The sequence below is a fragment of the Schistocerca nitens genome, chromosome 1 (genome assembly GCF_023898315.1).
Source record: "Schistocerca nitens isolate TAMUIC-IGC-003100 chromosome 1, iqSchNite1.1, whole genome shotgun sequence".
Lineage (NCBI taxonomy): Eukaryota > Metazoa > Arthropoda > Insecta > Orthoptera > Acrididae > Schistocerca > Schistocerca nitens.
The window spans coordinates 892,020,567-892,044,817 of NC_064614.1; the positions used below are offsets into that span (position 1 = coordinate 892,020,567).

Consider the following 24,251-nt stretch of genomic DNA (forward strand, 5'->3'; position numbering starts at 1 on the left):
GATTTGAAAAATTAAACATATTTGTAAAGGAAGTACAAAAAAAACTAAAGTGGTGGGAAATAAACGAAAAGTTATTCTAAAAAAATTAAAGAAGCCTTACACTTAGTGAGTTCGAAAAATATCTGCCAGATTAAATGTTCAAATAATCAAATTAAATCGGAGAAAACATAATATAGATTCTAAGTGGGTCCAATATTACATCTACCAGAAAGTTTTAGAATTTCTGTGTGTTTTAGGTTTGTTTATAAATAACTCATCTACTATCAGTCACGATTTTCTATATTTTATTTTCACATGACGCGTTACGGGAATTATTCCAATTTTCAAGTGCGTTTTTTGTGTTTCTTATGTCATTCCTATGTGATGTTGTCAATGTATGAGATTCTACTTCATTTCGTTGACTTTACGGGTCTAGTGCGGCAGGGGATACAATCTGTCGGATTTGACCAATGACATCATACATTAGTTATAGATAATAATGTCTTCACTTTTAGCCATAGATAATAAAACAGTTTTGTGTTCTGCATACGCACTATCATTGTACATTAAAATAATTGAACGTGATTTTAAAAGAGATCGCAATATATTGCTCAAAATATTCTTCATGTGCATTTATTTAAATAATTGGTTGTTTGCAATTCATTCGGTGCTTAATTTAATTCTTAGTGGTACTGAGGAAATTTGTACTATTAATTGTACTTATTTTAGGACAATTCAAATATATCATTTTCGTTTATAGGTATGGATTTATCTGTTCCAGTGAACCTGGCTGATTTGAGAGAGGCTATGGGCGTAGACATGTTGGCCACGATTTGGTTTTTACAAATATGTGGTCTCGTTGCCAAGTATGTTCGATGTCGTGAGTGCAGCGAAGATATGCACGTCACAAGTGTATCTCGTCGCCGTACTCACGATTTACTCGTATGGCGCTGGAGCAAAGATCGTTTGTGGCGCTCCATTAGACGAGGGATGTGGTTCGAAAAATCTAAGCTCGCATCGAGAGACATTATGAGGATCACATACTGTTGGTGTTTGAAACATCCTGTGTGATTGTGTGTCCATGAATGTCGTGTGAGTAAGCGTACAGTTGTGGGTTGGTACTCTTTTTGTACGGAAGTTTATGGGGAATACATTAAATATAGGGGGCCATTGGGGAGGCCAGGTGTTATGGTCGAAATTGACGAGTCGCATTTTGCATAAGGAAGTACAACAGGGGGGAACCTCCAGTGAGGCTCAAATGGCTCTGAGCACTATGGGACTCAACTGCTGAGGTCATTAGTCCCCTAGAACTTAGAACTAGTTAAACCTAACTAACCTAAGGACATCACAAACATCCATGCCCGAGGCAGGATTCGAACCTGCGACCGTAGCGGTCTTGCGGTTCCAGACTGCAGCGCCTTTAACCGCACGGCCACTTCGGCCGGCGAACCTCCAGTGAGATTATGGGTTTGGGGGGATGTAGTTTCAGGTCAAGAGTGTGACAATGTGGTGTTTAAAGTAGTACCCAATCGAAGGAAGGAAGTTTTGGTCGACTTAATTGAAGATCACTTTGCAGAGGGTTCCATTGTAATTTCAGATGGTTTTTCTTCATATAGGGATTTAGGGGAAAGGGGTTATCAGCATCTCGTAGTTAATCACAATACTGAGTTCAGATTATTATCCACAGGGGCTTGCACAAATAGCATGGAGGGGTATTGGACAGCTGTGAAATCTGTTGTAGGGAAGGAGAAACGCCGGATTTCCACACTTCAAAGTGACTTAGACGAATATTCGTAGAGGTGTAGTATACCCCAAACATATTGCCCGTTTAAATATTTTGTTAAATGTGTTGGTCAAATGTACCGTCCGAAGCATGTTAGCTAATTTTACATTAGGATGGGGGGTGGGGGGTAAATGAGTGCATCTGTGCGTGTACGTGTGTCTGTTTCTCTCTCTCTCTCTCCCTCCCTCTCTCTCTCTCTCTGTGTGTGTGTGTGTGTCTGTGTGTGTGTGTGTGTGTGTGTGTGAGAGAGAGAGAGAGAGAGAGAGAGAGAGAGAGAGAGAGTATGTTTTCGTAATGTTTTGTTTGTTGTTGTGTATGTGGGTATGTGACTTTGGTTGATGTCTTTCTAGGCGAGCTTCGGATCTTTTAAGAAGTTCCCATGTAGTAAATTCAGTTTTCCATTTCTTCCTTTTACTGCATTTGACTATTTTTAAGTATTTCATTGTTGTATTACACCATTACATGTGTTTTTGTGTACTCCAGTACATAATAGAAATTTCGCAGCTGTCGTTCGTCTTTCGTTTCCAAGCACTAGTATCAGCACGATTTTTTCGAATTTGTACTAGCAATATTAAAGGCGAAACGCCCGACACAACTAAAATTTGTATCCTGTACTTTAGTTGACCTTTACACTGACACTACCTATTCGAGAAGAACGACATATGTAACATTGCTGAGATTTACCTTATATGTCGACTGGAAAGCAGGATTACGAATGTTGTGTATAGATATATAGCTCAACTACAGAATGGGATGCTATTGTCACTGCTGTGAACAAAACTATAACTTTCAGTCGATACTATTATCATCGAAGGCGAAAAAAAAACAGTACCTCACAATGAAGCATGGGGTACAAATGTCGTCTTATTGCCTCTTCGCGCATTTCAACTGAGGTACAGGTTGCAAATGTAATGTACTTCTATTTCCACGTTTTTGTTTGCAGTGTACATATACAGGGTGGTCAGAAAATGTCTGAAACGCTTCTAGGGATGCTGCAGGGCAAGTTGTACTGAGACATACATGTTAAGAAAAACATTAGATACGTTGAGCTGTTTTCGAGTTATGTAGCAGTGAAAGTAGTCAATCGAGGCGTCACCCGCTCATATTCAAGTGGCCTGTCAGGGGCGGTGTCGCCCAACGCGTGCTTTGTTTGGTTAACTGTAACCTGAACTTGCGCGTGCGATGACCTGATCGGCTGACTTCAGTGCCAAATAACTCGGAAACGGCGCAACGTAAAGAATTTTTTTCTTACCGTTTATGTGTCAGTAAAATCTGCCCTGCAACATCCCTAGAAGCATTTCAGACATTTTCTGACCGCCCTGTATATAGGTAAAGGGAAGTATGGGAAACAAATATTATGTACGTAGCTCCTTCTGCCGTCGGTAGCACTACTATTTACATAAGAACAGGCTATTAGTGGTAGTGGAGGCGAAAGAAACAACATATGTAAAATTTGTATCCATGCTTCAGTTGACCTATATAGTTCAACTGAACATCAGGGTATTAATGCTAACGAAAATGTAGAAATCGACGTACGCTAAACTTATATCCCATACTGCAGTTAACCAATACAAATCGAATGAGGTTCGAGATACAACCCATATATATATATATATATATATATATATATATATATATATATATATATATATATATATATATATATATACGATGTGAGGTATTCCATGCTACCAATATTTCCATCCATTTTTCCCCCTTCATGTTCCGCAGAAATAATACGATACAAGCATGCAATATCCTTAACGTGAAAATACTACTTGCCTTGATATATGTCAACTAGATTTTTCGAATCGCGTATTCCTTTGTTTCTGAACAGTCTTGTCAGCTCTTTCATCTGTGTAATAAATACACTTTGGCCAAATCTGACGTCATTGGTCAATGCCGACGAGTTGTATCCCCTGCATCACTAGACCCGACTTTACTGCAATATATAAGAAAACACTCGATTTTTAGTTGGTTGTCGATCTTTTTGTGAAGTTAGTGACGAAATTTAGAAGAGTTTCTACTTACAGTTTCCTTATGGTCCATTTGTGCAGAATCTCACACACACTAAACATCTCACACAACTCGTTGTACACTTTTAAACATCGAAAACATTTTACATAAACAAAATAGTGACACATATGTTCTTACAAGTAGTCGGCAAAGATGACATTATAGGACTTCCACAGAATATGATATGCCTTGTACAGAGATTATTTACCTTAACATTTTTGGATCATAATTCACTTATGTCTATTTAACAATTGTGATTATTTCTATGTGTTAGTATTTTTATGTAAATATACTATCGAAACATCTGATGAAATTCACTGATTCACTTTCAAGTTTTTCGTTTAATATTTTTACTTAATATTTTCTGAAATGTGAATATATCTCCAGCTTTCCTAGCAAAACCATTTTATGTCCTTTATTTAATTCATGGAGTACTTTGACATTTTGCTCTGTTTTTCCAAATGGGTATCCTGTATTATGTACATGTGTTGCTATGGCTGATGTGGTGTGTCTGTTGTGTGTATAGGCTTTCATGTGCTCTGTGTACCTGGTGTTTCAATTTCGGCCTGTTTGTCCTAGATAGAACTTGGAGCATTCCTGGCATGTGACCTTGTTTATTCCAGAGTCTGAGTATAGAAATGCTTACACTTTATATTGTGTATTAGTTTTTCTTGTAGTTTATTAGGTGTAGAAAATCCGATTTTTACTTTGTGATTTTTGAAACTATTTGCAATCTTCTGTGATACGTTGCCAGTGTATGGGATACTAGATATACATCTGTTTTTCTCTTTTTCTTCTGTGACGCAGTTTGTACATGGCCCTTTCTTTACTTTCTCTAGGATTGTGTCAACCATGGAAGCATTGTACCCATTGGCAACTACAATCTTTTTCTCTGTGTTTATTTCTTGTTGCGTGTTTTCTTGGTTCAATGGTATTTTAGCTGCCCTATGTAGCATTGACCTGTATGCTGCCTGTTTATGAATGTTTGGGTGACATGACGCTGCAGGGATTGTGGAGTCAGTCATTGTCTTTCTCCTATGAATTTTGAATGTGCATGTGTTGTTGTGTCTTGTAATATTTAGGTACAGAAAGTTGATGCTTTTATTTTGCTCATGTTCCACTGTAAATTTAATTTTCTCATGTATATTATTTAAGTAATTTAGAATATCTGTGATGTCTTTGATATCTCGTTCCACTAACAGTAGTGTGTCATCTACATATCTCCTATAAAAATCAGTTTTCTTTAGGCAAGGTCTTGGCTGTTAAATAATCTTTGTTCTAAGTGATTTATGTATATGTCAGTAATGGTACCAGATATTCATGATCCCATAGTTAGGCCATCTGGTTGTTTATATATGTTGCCATTAAAAGTGAAGTAGTTGTAACTTAGGGTTAGCTGAAGGAGTTCCATAAATTCAACAATTTCTGTGTATGAAAGTTTCTTGTGTTTCATAAAGTTCTTTTGTACTACTGTTACAGCTTATTATATGGGTATGTTTGAGTAAAGGTTGGTGACGTCAAGTGATATAAACTGAACATTTTGTGGGAGCTTTCTGGTTTTTAGTTACTTAGCTAGTATTGTGCTGTTTTTTATGGAATATGTTGCTTCATATGTATAATTTTTCATCAGTATGTTATTCATGTTTGTGATAGTTTGTATGCTGGGCTATTTATAGAGATGACCAGAGGACGTATCAGATTTTCATCCTTCTGTATTTTTGGCTGTGCTCTTAGGTGTGGTGCTTTTGGATTAATGCATGTAAGGTATTTCTTTTCAGTTTCTGTCAGTAGAAAATATGTGTTCCTTCATTGTTCCTTAATTTCATTTTGAAATTGTTTGGTTGTGTCTTTTTCAATGTGCTGAATATTACTAGCATCAAAAAATTTATGTGTTTTGTCTATGTATTCCTTTTCTTTCATCACAACTAGTGTATTGCTTTTATCTGATTTTACAGCTTCGGACTGGTTGTTTTTCAATTTACTTTTATGAATTTTAGAGTTTTTCATCATTTATTGTATATGTAGATCTTAATTTATCTTTATTCATTTCATTCTCAGGAAGTTTGCTTACTTTGTGACCTATTGCTGCTTTTGTATTAGAATTTAATTTAGCATCATCTGCTGCATTTTTAGGTGCAGCTATAATCTGCTTCAGTGTATGGTTGTTGAGGTTAGATTTTACATTGTATTTTAGTCCTTTTTGGAGCAGATCACTGTCTCTTTGTTCAAATTTTAAGACTATGTTGTTCACCACTCTATTGTAAATGGGTGTGTGTTTTTGCCAGTTATCTCAAATAAAGGAAATCTTGAGTGGTATTAGATGAGTTATTTATAAACAAACCTATTGTTTTCACAGTCGCAGGCTGTCAGAACGATTTATAATGGATCAAATCAGATTTATGTGTGTTTTCTGTGCTGAATGCAAGAGCTGTGATATAGGATGTTCCTGTAGAATTCATTTATGTAGTTTGGATATGTGACATTTAAGAACTCCCCTCTCCCCCATTTTCCCAGATATTTCGTCTTTCAAAGGATGAGCAATGTTATTTCTCTCTGCCAGCTGTACAGCCATTCTTCGCGAGTCATTCTGAGTAAGCATGAAGAAATAAGGTTACATAGCAAAACAACAGTAAACCAGCTCTTCTTCAAGGTATTTACCCAAAAATGTAGGTCAATCTCATTTTGTTTTCGCTGATTCTTCAGGTGTACTGTACTTCATGTTGGTCACCCTCATAAGAGGTTTTTTTTTTACATAAAGCTGTTCATTGGCCTTTTTTTGGCGTGTTTTTGAACTACATCAATAGCTTTAGTCATTTTAGACAGACTCCACTTCCATTGATAAACACTCCTTATTACCCTTTCGGAATCAGCAGGAGAATTTCAAGGGGATAAGAGTGTGCACTAATATGAGAAGATTTTAAACATGAAAAAGTAAGGGGCCCAGGTCAAGGAACTAAAGCCTACATTTCATAACAGAATAATTTTTTAACCAAACATCTCAATCAAAATGCAAGAAAGTTTGATACAACGAATGAATTAAAGTACAACAGCTATGCTTTGCGTAAATAATGTATCAAACATTACTATGAAAAATACCAATTTTCCATACATGCATTTACACTCTGTAAAAATGTCGCAATTTGTATAATTTATTTGGCGCCCAATTGATAGCATTTATGATGTAGGGTTTGTTTTTACCACTGCACTAACGTTCAGCTATGAAGTGGACCAAACATTCCCAATAGAAACTACGCTAGAAGCTTCACATTTCACTTCATAGTCATACACACATGCACACAGTTTATCTGATTTCACTACTTAAAACAGCAGTACGAGAAAAATACTAAACATAATTTTCATAAACAAGTACAATTATTGGAAATAAATGTAATTTTCACAGGAAACATTTTTCACACATAAATAGGCAAATTTTCATAGATGCAGTAGTGCTAAAGACGGTAAACAAAAATCAGCTGTTTTTACATGCATGTTGGTGAAACATAGCGTTTTCCGATTGGCCTTCCAATTTTGATTTTTCATTGGTTGCTTGGTTGGAGCTGGGACAATGTGGTGGGGTTAGTGCAAATCTCTCTCTGTCGTTTCCGTTCTCACTTTTTAGCGCCATGTCAAAGATCTTTGTCAAAGAAATTTGACGAATATTTCATTGTATTTCTTAGTCAAAGAAATATGATAGTGTATTATCAGCATAGGATAGGACTATTTTATGCACAAGAGGTAACATGGCGGTAACCCACGTAATGGTAATCGATGCTATGAAACAATAAAATGAGGGAAGTCAATTTTCGTAAACATCAGACCTACTTACAAGCATACGCATTTTAAAAACACAGTTGCCAATCACTCAAGTGACATATTTTTCGTATAAATAACTCAACTTGTACACAATGTGAATGTAAACTGCACTATGCAAGCTGTACAGAAAGTTGAATGTGATCCAGGGGGCGCACAAACGTGGGCAGGCATAAAAGGACATTACTAATCTTTATAGCGACATGAACTGGCAGACATTTGTCGAAGATGACACAATAGGACGCTCAAATTAGTGATATTGTAAGGACGCTCTAATGAGTGATATTGTAAAACTAAAATGTGCAAGATGACTAAGTGTACCACTTAAAATGAACAGCTTTTGGTTCTTAAACTCACTGTAGTTGGACTGGATTCCAGAAGACGTAGTTCCATGGATATGACTTGTCTTCTATGTGGATTCGCACGCTGACACATATACATGAAGACATATGTGACTTGACGAACTCAAATGAAAAAACTCAAGAGCCGCCTGTCAGTAAGCAAATATTGTGTAAATACACTGTCGCTTGTCGCCACAAATAAACTCTATACCTGTGCACCAAGGTATTTTCTAAAGTAAAAACAATAAGCAGTGACCCCACAGAGACATTATTTAAATGACTGTGGTGAACACTGAAGCTGTTAACGAGTACTTTTTGCTGACAAACACAGTGAATAGAAACTCGACTCACTCGGTTTGAAAATCTGCCATGTTCTTCAAAAAGGTACCACCACAGAACTAGTGAGAAACAAAATTACCAATTGACCTAATCGAAAAGACATCTGACGCGAAAAGCAGAGATGAATATGACTCATAATGTATTAATTACATTTTTCCCTGAGGCAGCGATGTTAAAATACTTTTGTAGTGCTGATACTGCCTTTTGAATTTTCGTGTGATACGAGGTCTGGGGCGACAAGATGGATTTCCCTAGGCTGCAGCCGATCGTCACATATTTGGAGCATGAAAGGATGTTAGAATACAACCTTCTTGGCAGCATGGGAGGTGAGGGTGTGACCGAAAGCCAACGCCGCCATGGGACAAGCCCCCCAAGCGTTGGCTGCTTAATTTGTTCGAAGAGTTGCCGTCACATACCGCCAAGCAATGCGGAATAGTTATCTCCTTTCACAACAGATAGCACCAAGTGGACGTTGAGTGGGAAATGTCAGTTCTACATGTTTCGTGTGTCTCGTATTTGCACTCAAGAGGGCAAGATACCATTATACAAAAATCAGTAAAAGGGTAAAACAAAAACAATAGGTTACTCAATAAAAGAGTTCATGTTCATAATGTTGTACTGATGGTTGTTTTATAAAGATTTATGGATACTCTATAAAAACAATTGTATTTTGTATGGCCTTCATGGAAAGATGCACTCAAGGGCAGTGCGATAGTGTTAGTGCGCAGAACAGTTTTCTTTAAATGAGATTCTAAAAGGACACAAAGTAAATGAGAATTTTGTTAATTAATCACAGTACAGTATAATGTTTGTTTACTGAACTACTGCACAATGTGTGAAAAACTTACTACAGTTGAACCCTTGTCATATATTTAGGTATAATACCAAGTATTCAAGGAGGCAATCAAATGTTACTTCATAAAGGTATAGAAAAGTACCTCCAATTTTAATTAATGTCTGAAAATATTATTAATAATTTTACATATATAAATAAATTTGTATATTAAAACAAACGATGTACTAATGAGATGAAGTAAATAAATTATTCACGAATAATTTTCTAAAGAAGTGTCTATGAGCTAAGATGTGCAAAGAAAACCCTGTGAAACAAAACATAATAGGTACCTTCGTTCGTCTAACGATATAAGAAAGCGGAGCATGACTTATTCGCTCTCTCTCTCTCTCTCTCTCTCTCGTTTGTCCTCCACTATCGAGATAAGCTATATAAGTGTCTCCTGTATGCTTCTGTTGAAATTATGTTAATTTGATGCTCAGTAGCCATGTTTCATTTTAAGATCCCTTCCTTTGCTATTCGCGCTATATGTGATTTTATTAACCACTGCTTAATTACAGTCAGGTTGCAGCAAAGAGAAGCTGCTGGTACATTGTCTCATGGCCATGGCTGGACACTGTTTGTGTTAATTCACTCTTTAATCAATCAGATTATAATTTATTGGTCTCTGAGATTATTTTTACCATTCTTTTTCTCTCAAAATCCGGGAAATGTTATTATGTGAACTGCATAATATTCAGATCGGTCATTGGCCTCAAAACAATATCGTCTAAGAACGTTATATCATTTCAATAGCATTGCCTCCAGCAAAGCGAGAAACACTCATGTAGTGTTCTCAAGTTATATTTACCAATTATTCAATGCTTTCTTAAGGTCATGTTTACTAGCAGAGAAAAATGCATTAACATTCCATTTTAATTAATTATTTCATATCTATATAACCAGTAATAATATAAAACTATTTTATTTTTTAATTTTCATTTTTGTATTGAGAAATGCTATCGATTGTCAACAGATGTGTTATCAGTATGCAGTGTAGTTACCAGTGAGATGTATGATTAGTTTCCCTGCTGTACATAAGTTACTGGTAGCTACTCACATGCCCCATACTCGCCATTTTTTACATAATGTGCAACACTATACGCAAACTGTTGTTTTTCTTATTTAATGTTTTACCATCTGTCTTTTCACTGCTAACAACAAACTTTTCACTTCAATCCAAGCTTCTTATGCTTATTTAAATGTGTGTTTGGGGAATAGCATTCTTTAAACTGGAATCGAGTTTATTAACAATCTGATCGTCCCTTTCGATTATCATGCTTTCCACTTCCTCAAGGTGAGTGCGATGTTGCTCTACCACATTTTCTACAAGTCAAATAACCAAGCATCATCACAATTATTAAATTTTTATGTGCCTTTACTGATGCATTTCTTTTCTAATTTATGAAATACCATATCTTCCGATATTTTTTTTTTGGTCCGGTAAATCACCATATGTTAGCTTGCTCTACAATACCGCCTCTGCTCCACTTCATGTTCTGTCTGTAAAGCTCGTCCTCCTGATGAGTATTTTTCTTCTGTTCATTTAAAAATTCGGAAAATTTTCAATTAAACTTGTATTTTAACTTAAGCTCAAAATAGGAAAATTCTGTCTTAAAGTTGTTTGACATTTGTTCCAAACGCATAGACAATATTTGTTCAGACAGCTTAAATGATATTTGTTTAGACTTCTTATCATTTGCTCAAGATATTGTAGGACAAGACAGTCACCGCCTGATGTCAGTCAGACAGGGTTTCCTACTCTTTGCTATTGTTTCTTTTCAGTGGGTAATTCCTGTTCATTTGTTTGTTGACTTGTGCATGATTCACACTCATCGTTATGATAAAAGCTGTCACACAAGAATGCACTCCTGGGCATCGATCCAGACGGTCACTTATCTATGAGTTATCATATATTTTCGACAAACCATTGGTTGTCATTTCTACTGAATTTAAAATCCGTTTATCATTAGCCCTGCTTTCAGTACTTTCTCGTATTGCTGCAGTTTCCATTGAAAACTCAGTTACCAATACATTCATTTCGTCAGACTGCATTATTTCGTCCAATGTTTCAGTTACATTGTTCACTTCCATAGTAAAATTCTATTTGTAATGTCTGTATTTACTAATAGATTCAACTTATTACTGTGGATATTAATAGTCTATTGGCAGGATGGTTTCTGTCTGCACATGGAATGTAACAACAATATAAATGGCTACGTGATCTGTCACTACATGTAGTACACTTTTTTAATAACTGAAATTATCAATACAAAAGAGAGCACAACTATTTGTCTAGAAATATTTTCTGAAAGAGTTGTAAAAATTGGATACAAATGTTCCCTGTATGATTTAGTTGATGTAATTAATCATATATTGCACCTTGGGTCCCTATTGTTACAAGAATTCAATTTTTAAATAATATACATGAAAGGGGAATAAAACAGTATAGTCGGTGCACCCACAAGGTTTAAACGAATTTACAGAACTAAATGAACAAATAGTTTTTAATACAAGTCGAAAATTATAGACCCTATTACTTAACTTTGACAAGAAATGGGTAGTTAATAAGGAAAGGATGCTTGTTGGAGGAAGGTTGAAGAGAAACTCAGTAACAAGAAAGAGGGAAATCGATGTAAGTATTGCACTACATACAAAGGTGTGCTATTTCATTTGCGAGGGCTGCTATCGAACTGTTTTTGAGTTCTGTGTACCTGAACATGATGTCACTGATTTAATTAAGTCTACACAGAGCATGTTATGCTATTATAGAGTAAGAAGTGAGAAAATTATGTCGTACTGTTACTCTCCAAATCTGTGCCACAAGATGCAAAGAGTAATAAAAACATGTATCATATGTCAGAGTGTCAAACACTCCAATCGATTCTACCAGAATGAGTTACATCCTATCATTACAACTAAACTATTAGAAGGAGTGTCACTTGACACAGGATGTGTCAAATATTTGATTCTATGTATGAAGACTTCACAAAACAAGTATGTATGTACACAATGAGAACCATTCTAACTAACACGATTATTAGAATCATAGTAGAGGGCTATTTTCTTTGAATATGTAAACCGAAGGCTATTGACAATGCATAATATTTTACAAATCCTAAATGGAAAACCTTTCTCAGAGAACAACAAGTAAAACATATTTTAGTAGCCTGATTGCACCCAGAAACAAGTCCAGTTGAATGTGTATTCAAAGAGTTTACGCTCTTTATTAGAACTTATCTACCCAACACACAAACAAAACGAGTAGAGGACATTGCTCCTTTTCAGCACATAGTTAATAATTTATCAAAATCATCTACCAGATTTACACCTACCGAACTAATGTTTGGAGAAAATGAACTTGATGGGCGGTCAAAGCCTTTGCCACATATGCCAGGGAGTGAACCTTCACTCAAAGAGAAAAGTAGAAGCTGCAATTATACTACATGAACAAGTACAAAAAAGGAACACTAGGTACAGTAAGAATTTAGGCAGGACTTGCACCTCCCAGATAGGAGATCCGATGTTGTTGTGAACACATGCAAAACTAATAGAGTTAAGAAGGTACACAAGTAGTGGAAAATATATTAGAGCATTTCCTGGTAATGGAATTTCCACATCCTGGATGTATTTGTTAGCATATCTGAAACTGGGAAAGATCAAAGGGGTGTATGCACACAAAGATGTGAAGAAGTATGTTTAGTGTTCATGTGAAAACATAAAATGTAGAAGAGAGTAAATTTAAATTATGACATTGTCCTGAAGGAAGACTTGATGATAAAGATCCATTTTGCATCACTACTAGGGAACATAACTGAAAATTATGTAGGTTGTATGTAACTTCACAAAGACCTTACATTATATGGGGAATATATATATATATAGAGAGAGAGAGAGAGACAGAGAGAGAGAGAGAGAGAGAGAGAGAGAGAGAATACTGCTATGTTATGACATTATGAGAGTTAGGAATATTTTGTGAGATACAATCGATTCATATAAATTGTGAGGCATATTTTTGTGATATGATCCAATGGGTACTATTATTTTAAGCTACAAGAGACATAAAAGTATGTATGAATATATACAGCTATATACAAAACGAACTACGGATATACACAGCTATGTTCATCCCAATGACCTACAACCTAACGACAAATGGGTATAGTAAGTAGGTATAGTAAGTTTAAGTTAACAACTGCATTCATGCTGAGGAAAATATTACACTTACAGCTAAAATCTGCAATAAAATACGGCACTAAAAACGAGCTGCTGCCAATGTAAAGGGGTACTACATGGAGGAAAAACTAAATGAATGATTACATATGTCAGAGAGTACAGTTATGCTCACCTGGCACCAAGCAGGATGTATAAACTCAATTGAAGTATTTGTAATGTGCACCAATATAAAGATGTTATTTTGTTGGCAGATATCCTTCATCTAGAAACCCTTTGAATGAATGAGTATGAATATATGAACAGCTAGTCGACCTTTATGGAACCAGAACCTAACTAGTTAGTTAAGTATTTTTTCAATAAAGACGATGCAAATGGCGCTTTACAAGTTCCACTTTCTATGAAGGGAATGTGTGATTGAGGCAGAGGTAATAACGTTCGGCTCTGCTTGTACTGTAGTTACAAGTATTTTGTGTGAAAAGGTTTTCTGAGTGAAAAAGTAATCATTATGGAACTCTATCATATTCTGCTATTAATGGAAAAACAAATGACTGTTAGTTGGGACAGGTAGAATTTTTTGCCTTAGTCTTGAAGGAACACAAAACACTGTGCCAGTTACTAATGTACTTTAAACTTTGTATACTTCCACATATACACAAGTGCGAGTACACCAATATACACTCCTGGAAATTGAAATAAGAACACCGTGAATTCATTGTCCCAGGAAGGGGAAACTTTATTGACACATTCCTGGGGTCAGATACATCACATGATCACACTGACAGAACCACAGGCACATAGACACAGGCAACAGAGCATGCACAATGTCGGCACTAGTACAGTGTATATCCACCTTTCGCAGCAATGCAGGCCCCACGTGTTGAGCAATTCGGCGGTACGTCCACCCGGCCTCCCGCATGCCCACCATATGCCCTCGCTCAAAGTCCGTCAACTGCACATACGGTTCACGTCCACGCTGTTGCGGCATGCTACCAGTGTTAAAGACTGCGATGGAGCTCCGTATGCCACGGCAAACTGGCTGACACTGACGGCGGCGGTGCACAAATGCTGCGCAGCTAGCGCCATTCGACGGCCAACACCGTAGTTCCTGGTGTGTCCGCTGTGCCGTGTGTGTGATCATTGCTTGTACAGCCCTCTCGCAGTGTCCGGAGCAAGTATGGTGGGTCTGACACACCGGTGTCAATGTGTTCTTTTTTCCATTTCCAGGAGTGTAGATGAATCTTATACAATTTAATGAGATGATGTTGTAGAATGAAGTGAGTAAAAGTAGTTGTTTTAGATTGCCTTAGCTACAGTTGCTGGAAACACTGAACACATAAACTGGTGCATTAATCAATGCTGTTTCAGACAATATGATAGACGAATTTCTACATAAAAGAGAACTAATTAGTTGCACAAGGAAAATACATCTGCATATGAGAACTTGTCTGGTACAAATTAATGATGATGTTGCTGCTTGACAAACAGATTGTGGTGTGCGTACTGTAAGACCTTCGGTACACACACTCAGATTATTTGACTTGTCGCTCTAACGAAGTAGGCGAGTGTCAGCAATATGTCTCGTGGTCTTAACATGGCGTGTTTATCTTCTGCTGTTAGGTCAGACGATAGAAATGCCACTTGCACGCTTAGAGTAGCAGATTGATGGTGACCAACATTAAACAGAACTTGATTAATTTTCACACACATTTATTAAAATAATAAAAAGCATAGACATTACGTAACTTGATTCTGGATGCTATCTACAATTGACAATCTGAAGTTCCTTTGGTCTTGGTACATTAATCTTATTCTCACAAAGTGTCTATTCATTTATCTTCATGGCTATGTACAGGAATATGATAATCTTATTAGGCGCAGACTGAAACTTGACTATAGACTTGTACAGACTAATGCAGACTGGTACAGACTAATGCAGAATAACTAATCGGAGGTCTGTACACTCGCTATAATACCTCATGCATTCAGGTATCACTGCGCGAGTGTGATCCGTGAGGAGAAAAGGTTCTATGTTAGCAGCAATCTCATTGGCTGCGTTACATATTTATACGCGGATCGGCGGAAGCAGATTTTGGTCAGTCTTTATGGCAGCGCCATCTCGTAGAGTGGAGATGGACGAGAGCTGCGCCTGCGCTGTTGTACTTATCGGGGCGCTCTCTAGTGGGAAAGTTCTGTACGCGCTGACTACACGGAACTATGTAATCATTGGGATGGGGATACCTGTCCTTGCCTGTAAGATAGAAATATACAATTATAGTATTATTTTTATTTGTCTCTTCTTAAATGTAAACCAATATGTACTTGTGCTGAGATTATTAATTTGATTGTAATTATTGTACTGTATGTGATATATTGTAATGTACTCATGGGAAATAAATGTGCAAGAATTAAGAAAAATGTGAGTGAAAGGCTACACCAAATGGCACATGGGTAAATTCTGTAGTACTATTCAAGTGGAAAGTGAGGTGTTGTTAGTGGAATTGAACTGTCGTCCTCCTGAATGTTTGTATGTGAATAATATTCTTAGTGAGTCTCAATATGGCTTCAGATCCAGTTTGTCAAGAGTAAAAGCAGTCAAACATATCTATACTATCATTATTTGAATCAAGGTTATCTGTTAATGCTATCCTTGTGGATCTCATCTAGACATATGACTCTGTAAGCCATAGAATGCTAGAAAAACTCTACTACTATGGTTTTAGATGCTCATAACTATCTTCTATCAGGTCCTAACTGACTGACAGAAAACATATTGTGCAGTTCAAAAAAATGGTTCAAATGACTCTGAGCACTATGGGACTTAACATCTTAGGTCATCAGTCCCCTAGAACTTAGAACTACTTAAACCTAACTAACATAAGGACATCACACACATCCATGCCCAGGGCAGGATTCGAACCTGCGACCGTAGCAGTCCCGCGGCTCCGGACTGAAGCGCCTAGAACCGCACGGCCACCGCAGCCGGCCTATTGTGCAGTTCAATGACATAAAGTTAAATGTCTGGGGTATCCCACAGGATGTGCCACAAGGTACTATGTTTGGATCTTTACTTTTCATAATATATGTAAATGACCTGCTCAGCACTATATTGTCTAAATCCACACTTAGAAGCATTAAAGCAAGAAAGTCGATATCCTCAGAGCAGCCAGTAAGTGGTTCCAAAGCAATGAATTCCATGTTAATCATGAGAAAAACTGTAAAATACTTCATTAGCTTATTATCAAAGGTGATAGGAGTGATTGTTCTCCAAATAAACTATGTGGAATCCATCTTGAGTCAAAATTAACGTGGGATAATCATACCAGTTGTATCTGTATTACGTTAGCATGTATGACTCATTTGTTAACTAAACTAAGGTCTTGTGTTAGTGATATGTCATTGATCAATGCATACTATGCCTTTTTCCACACCCACTTTACATATGCTGTTTTGTTATAGGTGATTTCTGCTGGAGCAAAATAAGTTCTAATTTGGCAAAAGAAGACAATCAGATCCTCTGTGGATTCAGAATAATGTCTTGTAGGCGATATACCAAAAAACGTTATTACCCTCTTTATACTAATTTGCCTAACTAATACAAAGAAACTCTCAAACTATGACAATCTTTTCAACAATATGACATATGCCTAAAACAGCAGATTAGCGTCACAGGTGTTAGACTTAAGAAAACTCAAGGAAGTTACAGGTACCTGGGGTGGTAAAGTTATTTAACATGTTGTCACAGAGTAAGGTGTGATCGAATATGTTTAAAAGCTCCACAGTGTAATGGCTTATAGAAAAGGTATTTTATACAATAGGGTAATAGAAGTGAGCCACAAAACTACCGTCCAATATTCTTCACAAGAATTTATTGTAGAATCGTAGAACGCATTCTGAGGACAAATGTAATGATATATCTTGAACACAATAACCTCCTCAAAGCCAACCAGCTTGGATGCCGAAATCATTAATCATGTGAAACCCAACATGCCTTTTTCTCACATCACATAGTGAAAGCTATGGATCAAGGCAGTCAGATAGATGCAGTATTTCTTGACTTCTGAAACGCATTTGACTCAATACCACATCTACGCTTATTGTCAAAAGTTAGATCATTTGGGGTATCAAGTGAAATTTGTGACTGGCTGCAAGCTTCTTGGTAGAGAGCATGTTATCTTGGATGGAGAGTCATCGCCAGATGTAGAAGAACTTCAGGTGTACCCTGGAGAAGTATGTTAGTACCCTTACTGTTCATGTTTTATATTAATGACCTTGCAGACAATATTAATAGTAACTTAAGCCTTTTTGTAGATAATGTAGTTATCTACAATGAACTACTAGCTGAAAGAAGCTCCATAAATATTCCATCAGACGTTTATAAGGTTTCATTGTGGTGCAAAGACTGGCACCTTGTTTTAAATCTTCAGAAATGTAAAATTGTGCATTTCACAAAGCGAAAAAACTTGGTATCCTACGACTATAATATCAATGATTCACACTTGGAATTGGGCCACTCATACAAATACTTGTGTGTAACACTTTGTAGGTATATGAAACGGAATTATCACGCAGGCTCAGTTGTGTACAAAGCAGGTGGTACATTTCTGTTCATTGGTAGGATTCTGGGAAAGTGCACTTATTCTACAATGGAGATTGTTTACAAATCTCTTGTCTGACCGGTTCTAGACTATTGCTCAAGTGTATGGGACCCATACCAAATAGGACTAACAGAGGTTACTGAATGAATACAGAGCAGGACAGTATGAATGGTCACAAGTTTGTATAATCTGTGAGAGAGTGTCACAGAGAAATTGAAGGAACTGAATTGGAAGGCTCTTGAAGAGAGACCTAAACTATCCCGAGAAAGTCTATTAACGTAGTTTCAATAACCGGCTTTAAATGATGACTGTAGGAATATACTACAATCCCCTATGTATTGCTCAAATAGGGACTCGTGAGAAAAAGATTAGAATATGACTACGTGCACAGAGGCATTCAAACAGTCATTCTTCCCGCGCTCCATATGTGAATGGAACAGGAAAAAACCCTAATAACTAATGCTATGGGACTTGCCCTCTGCCATGCACCTCATGGTTATTTGCAGACTTTAGATGGAGATGTAGATAATGTGATGGACAATTTTGCATATTTACAGACAATAACTATCTTAAATACGCATGATGGACAATTCTGTATCGCTATTAGAGAATAAAGATCTAACATAAGCCCTACTTCATGTATGTTATTTATGTAATTGTACATGACAGTGTGTATGGACACGAAAGATGGTATCGATTGTATTTTTAATGTTTAAAGATGAATAACAAATAAATAAATAACTCCAGCTTTAATTTTTGCACGTCTCATTTCCGCACAAATCTCCTATTTACATGCAACGATCTGTCTGCGCTGATATGTGCGCAGACTATTGCGCAGATAGATCGTTGCATGTGGTGCATGTGGTACTTTTTTGTTTAAGAACTTTGGATTAGCATTATCTGTGTGAGGTGTGTTTGTTTACATGTAATTCTGTGGTGAGTTGATAGTAGTTATGACAGTTAGCATTTTTTCTTAAAAAAATTTGGTTAACTGTTTTGTCCAGTGTGTTTGAAGAATACATCAACGTCCATAATGAGTGACACACTGACAAAGAAAATAGGAGCACCGGATTTCGCTCCTGAGAAGTGTAAGTATTTTATGTATAAACGCCTATATACTGGTGGTTGCTATCAAAGAGCATCGCGAAATAACAGTTTAGACACTGTCTTCTTTGTTAGATATCTGACAAGTTAAATATGTCACCTGAGCTGGAATGATGATACACAACATTCAGTTGGGTGTGGTGCACACACACCTGTTTGCGAGATTTTCATTGGCCATTTCTAAATATCAGTGTACAACACGTAGTGGCAACTGTTACTTGTAGCTCTTCGTACATTTTATAAACTTGTATACATTCTTTTCCTCTGCGAATTGCAGATTTTACATTCCATTCTTATTACCAAGTTGATACAATAATAATGTCGTAATTTGATTGACGGCTGAAACAGTGATCTCTGCATTTGTTTCTTGATGTAGAGCAGGAACTGTATATTTGCAGATTTATTGATGGCTGTTAGAAACCAGTCAAATTACACTCGGTTTCTTTATTATTCACTGTACCACCTGTCAGTGGTGGTGAGTAACATATTTAATTGCTAATTATAATGAAACTTGTCCCATTGCAGTTGTTAAGGAATTGACACAGCAGTGCGTTGGTGGAATAGAGCTGCAGCAACAACGGCAGAAGATCCAGCAATTAGCAGATGAAACGAACGTACTGCTGAAGAAGAATGTGTACCACAATTACATGCAGTTTATTGAAACTGCAAAAGAAATTTCTCGTATCCATTCTAAATGATTTCTTGGAGTTATTTTCAGATGATATTTAATACAGTTGTTTATATCTTCCTATTGATTAAGAGTGAATCTCTCTCTCTCTCTCTCTCTCTCTCTCTCTCTCTCTCTCTCTCTCTCTCTCTCTGTGTGTGTGTGTGTGTGTGTGTGTGTGTGTGTGTGTGTGTGTTTAGTTCTTTTGATGCAATATTGGCATATTCTTCTGACTATTTTTATAAAGGTCATCATCATTAGCCAGTTCTGTCATAAAATTAAATGAAGTAATCAAATGGTATCATTTCTCTTAGTAGTCACCGAGATGCTGAAAGAACTGAAGTGACTGGCCTACTCTTGAAGATAGACAGAAACTATCCTAAGAAAGTGTACTTACAAAGTTTCAAGATCCAGCTTTAAATGATGAGTCTAGGAATATACTACAATCCCTGCATATCACACTCGTAGGGATGACAAGGACAAGATTAGGTTAATTATGGTCTGTGCAGAGGCATTTGAACAATCATTCTCCATATGTAAATGGAACAGGGAAAAGCCTTAATAACTGGTACAGTGGAACAAACCCTCCCTGCTTTGGCCCTCACAGTGATTTGCAGAGTATAGACTTATGTGCAGAGATCTGATCTGGGATTGTATGGCCATTTGGGCCCTCTACTTGATACCACTTCATTGATTTGTTTGTTGATGGATATTATGAGATGATTAAGACAATACAGGAAGGAAATCTGTGACTCAAGAAAATTCATGGCTCAGTATTGTACCCAGGACCTTGCGATCTAGAGGCAGCTTGGACCTTGCAATCTACAGGCATGTACGCTATCCACTAGATCATGAGCTGTGGACTACTCTTCAGATGAGGTGTTAAGGTAAACTTTTTGCAGATTGCTGCAACTACCACAATCTTGAGCTAACTGCCACAAAACTGTTGTAACTTTCCATGTATCCTTGTGCCCATGTGACCTTTTGTGGGGACTGGAAGAAGTTCTGAGGAAGCAAACCGAAGATTGTGTTTTTATAGGCAGAACATGTACAAAGTGCAACAACTCCACTGAAGAGATTACATCCGGTGTACTTGCTGACCTCTGCTGGAGTGTTGCTGCATGGTATGGGATCCTTACGGAGTAGGACTGATGGAGGATACTGGAAAAAAGTTCACAGAAGGGCAGCTTGTTTTGTATTTGTGCAAAATGGATGGTGGAGTTTCATCGAAACATTGATTGGGTTGGCAATAAATCAAAATGGTGTCTTGCATTGCGGCGAGATCTTTACAAGAAATTTGTATCGTACTATCTTTCTCCTCTGAATGTGAAAATATTTTGTTGGCTCCCACCTAAAGAGGGAGAAGTGACCATCATGATAAAGTCAAGAAATACGTGATCACACAGAAAGATTTAAGTGCTCATTTTTACCATGTGGTGATTTTCTCTAGAATGGTTGAGAGTGAGTCTGAAAGTTGATCTATGTGTCCTCCGCCAAAGACTTGAGTGTGAATTGGAGAGTTATGATGTATTAAGTAGATAGACATTTCCATAGGTCCCTGTACTGTCGTGAGTTTTCCTTTGACAAATTCTTTCAGTTTTCCACTCTCAAACCTAATGGATATTTTACTTGGCTCGAACCATATATTAAGGATTCTTTCTTTTCCATGTACAGATGAAGTGTGGAAGTAGTGGGTACTTGAGCACCTCTGTGCTAGCTATTATTTCCCTAATTTTATTAACATGATGTCTGTGGGATAGATACATAGTGTATTGAATAATGTTTGCAGTTTCAATGCTGAACTGTTTTTGAAGGTTTGTAGGCATGTTCTTGTGAGATATATAGCACCTTGTCAGTTCTTAGCATTTCTGTTACGCACTATCACCATTCAACCAAACCTATTGCTATCCAACACTGCCCATGTTATTTTTGCTCTATGTATTGACATGATAGGGATCTCATACAATGGAGCAGTATTTGAGTGTGGGCTATACAAGTGTTTCATAGATGAACTGCAATTTCCTAGCATCCAAACAATGAATAATACCCTGCTAGTTGCTTTATCTTTGTCTGAGCCAGTGTTGTCATTCCACTTGGCATATCATCACACTGCGAATCCCAAATATTTATGTGACATGACTGACTCAAGTTGCAACTCGTTACTCCATATGTTTTTGTTTTCTGAATTGCACAACCTTGCATTTTTCTGCATTAAGAGCTAGTTGCCAAGCTTTGAAATAGGCTTGGGTTTTGTTGAGGTCAAATTGATTGTTATTGGAAATTTCACAAGATAAAATTTCCTTGTAGCAACTATATTATTGCGTTCTGGGGCACAGTATATATTCATTCAAGACATGTGCTGTCTGTGAGGTAATTTTTGAGCCAGTTAAAATTCTGGTTAGATTTCCAGTATTCTTTAGAAGGTGTTACATGATATCGACTCACAAGCTTTTTGAAAACCTGGAAACATTAAATTAACTTGATTTCGTAGTCCTGTAGCACTGAGGACATAATGTGTGAAGACCACAAATTGAAATTTGTATCATTGATGTTTTTGAAATCCATGCTGGTTTCCATCAAGAGGGTTATTGTTCCTAAAAAGTCGCAGTGCTTGAAACTGAAGTATATTCTAGTATTTTGCTACAGTTGTGTGTGAGTGATATACAGTAATTCTGTGGTTCAGTTCTTCTTCCTTTTCTGTGACTGGTGTTGTGACGTGTGTTATTTTTCAATCATAACGAACAAATATGTGCCCAAGGGATCTGTGGTAAATTGTGGATAAAAGCAGACTGAATTCAGTCCCAAATTCTGCACAGAAGTTGAGTAGGCCCAACTATCTTACTAAGTTCTGACAGCATAAACCTTTTTTAACACCACTAGTACTGATTATTAACTCATTCATCCCAGCAGCGGCACTGGTACTGAACATAGGTAACATTCCTAGATTTTCCTTTGTAAAAAAACATTTCATGACAAAATTGAAATGTTGAATTTTGTCTTTAAGTATTCTTTCACAAACGAAGCTCAAGGAATGTTGCCATCTGTGCAATAATCAATATTTCAGCTTTGTTTTCTACTTTTTGTTTTGGCTGTTTCTTGTCCACAAGTTTCTGGAAACCAACTTTTTGTGAACCTTTAACTTATGACCAAAATTTCTTGGGTCTTTTAGTAATAATAGTAATTGTCAAAAGCATGTTTATTTGTGTTGCTGTACTCTGATCATCATATACAGGGTATATATAAAATCTGGTAACACGTTGAATGATTTATTGCACAAGAACTAAACATCATACAGATGTCATACATATTGCATTTTGAAGAGAAACTCTGAATTTTTTTTTTTTTTTTTTTTTTTTTTTTTTTTTTTTTTTAACATACATTCGATATGCGAACCATGAGTGACCCAGCAGACATCAATATGGTAATCAAATTCTTGCCAAACCCATCCCAGCATGGCATCGTCGACAGGTAGCAGTTGCTTCCCATATTCTCTCCTGGAGCTCTGATACATCATGTGATAGAGGTCATACATACACCAGATCTTTCATGTGTCCCCACAAGAAGAAGTCACATGGAGTGAGATCTGGTAAGCGGGGAGACCATTTCATGAAACAGCTGTCCCCTTCTGTAGCACGGCCAATCCATCAATGCTGCATCTCCATGTTCAGGTTCCCATGAACTTCATGATGAAAGTGGGGTGGAGCCCCATTGTGCTGAAAGATGAACAGAGAGTCTGATTGTATTTGAGGCATCAGCCATTGCTGCATATTCAAGTAGGAATAACCAGTGACAGTGCTCTCAGTGAAGAAGACAAGGCACAAAAAACATTTACCATTGGGGAATCACACTTAAATTCAATGCATTTGTGTGGATGCTTTGTACCCCAGATTTGACAGTTATACCATTTCACTTTCACATTAGTGTGAAAAGTGGCTTTGTCGCTAAAAATTAAACGATCGACAATGCCATCCCCATCCCCATTCAATTGTTGCAACTGTGAACAAAACTCAAAACGCTTGCCTTTGTAGTCATCATTGAGCTTCTGTACTAGCTCCAACTTACACTGTTTCATAGACAGCTTCTGTTGCAGGACTTTCCACACTGTCATTTGAGCCGTTTCAAGTCCACGGGATGCACGATGCACCGATTTCTTTGGACTCCTTATCAATGTCTCTCATAAGAGCTCCACACTCACACTGGAACGTCCGCTTCTCTTTGCCAGACACAAGCAAACTGTTGTAACGAATTTGTTGTGCCAAAGGTGAATGGCCTTCCTTGTTGGTGGCTTCTTACTGTACTTGATTCCAAACATCTGTTGAACGTCTGTAGCACACTTGCGTTTGTCAAACTCCAACACGGAGAAAGCACGCTCCGCACCTGAACTCACCATGTTTGCGACTAGCGCTATCAGCAGATTACCAAACTACGCTGTGGCGGTATACATGAAAAAAACTTTCAGAGTTTCTCTTCAAAATGACCTACGTATGATATCTGTACAATGTTTGGTTCTTGTGCAATAAATAATTGAAAGTGTTCCTGGACTGTATGTACAGTCTGTACAAAAGAAGTCTTTCCAAAAATGTCGTCAGAAAGTACTAATGATTGCAAA

At 37.1% G+C, this 24,251-nt stretch overlaps 1 protein-coding gene across 3 annotated transcripts in view; it reads left to right on the forward strand.

The window, feature by feature from the left end:
• Positions 1–18,775: 18,775 nt before the first annotated feature.
• The window catches only part of LOC126191977 (exocyst complex component 8), a 124,182-nt gene continuing 118,706 nt past the window's right edge, over positions 18,776–24,251 (forward strand). For 2 of the 3 annotated variants that reach the window (XM_049932568.1, XM_049932569.1), the window contains exons 1-2: positions 18,776–18,959; positions 19,501–19,656. In XM_049932568.1, coding sequence (XP_049788525.1) covers positions 18,905–18,959; positions 19,501–19,656 — 211 coding nt within the window. In that variant the 5' untranslated portion in view covers positions 18,776–18,904. The remainder of the gene's footprint in view (positions 18,960–19,500; positions 19,657–24,251) is intronic. The other variant, XM_049932570.1, reaches the window with a different exon arrangement.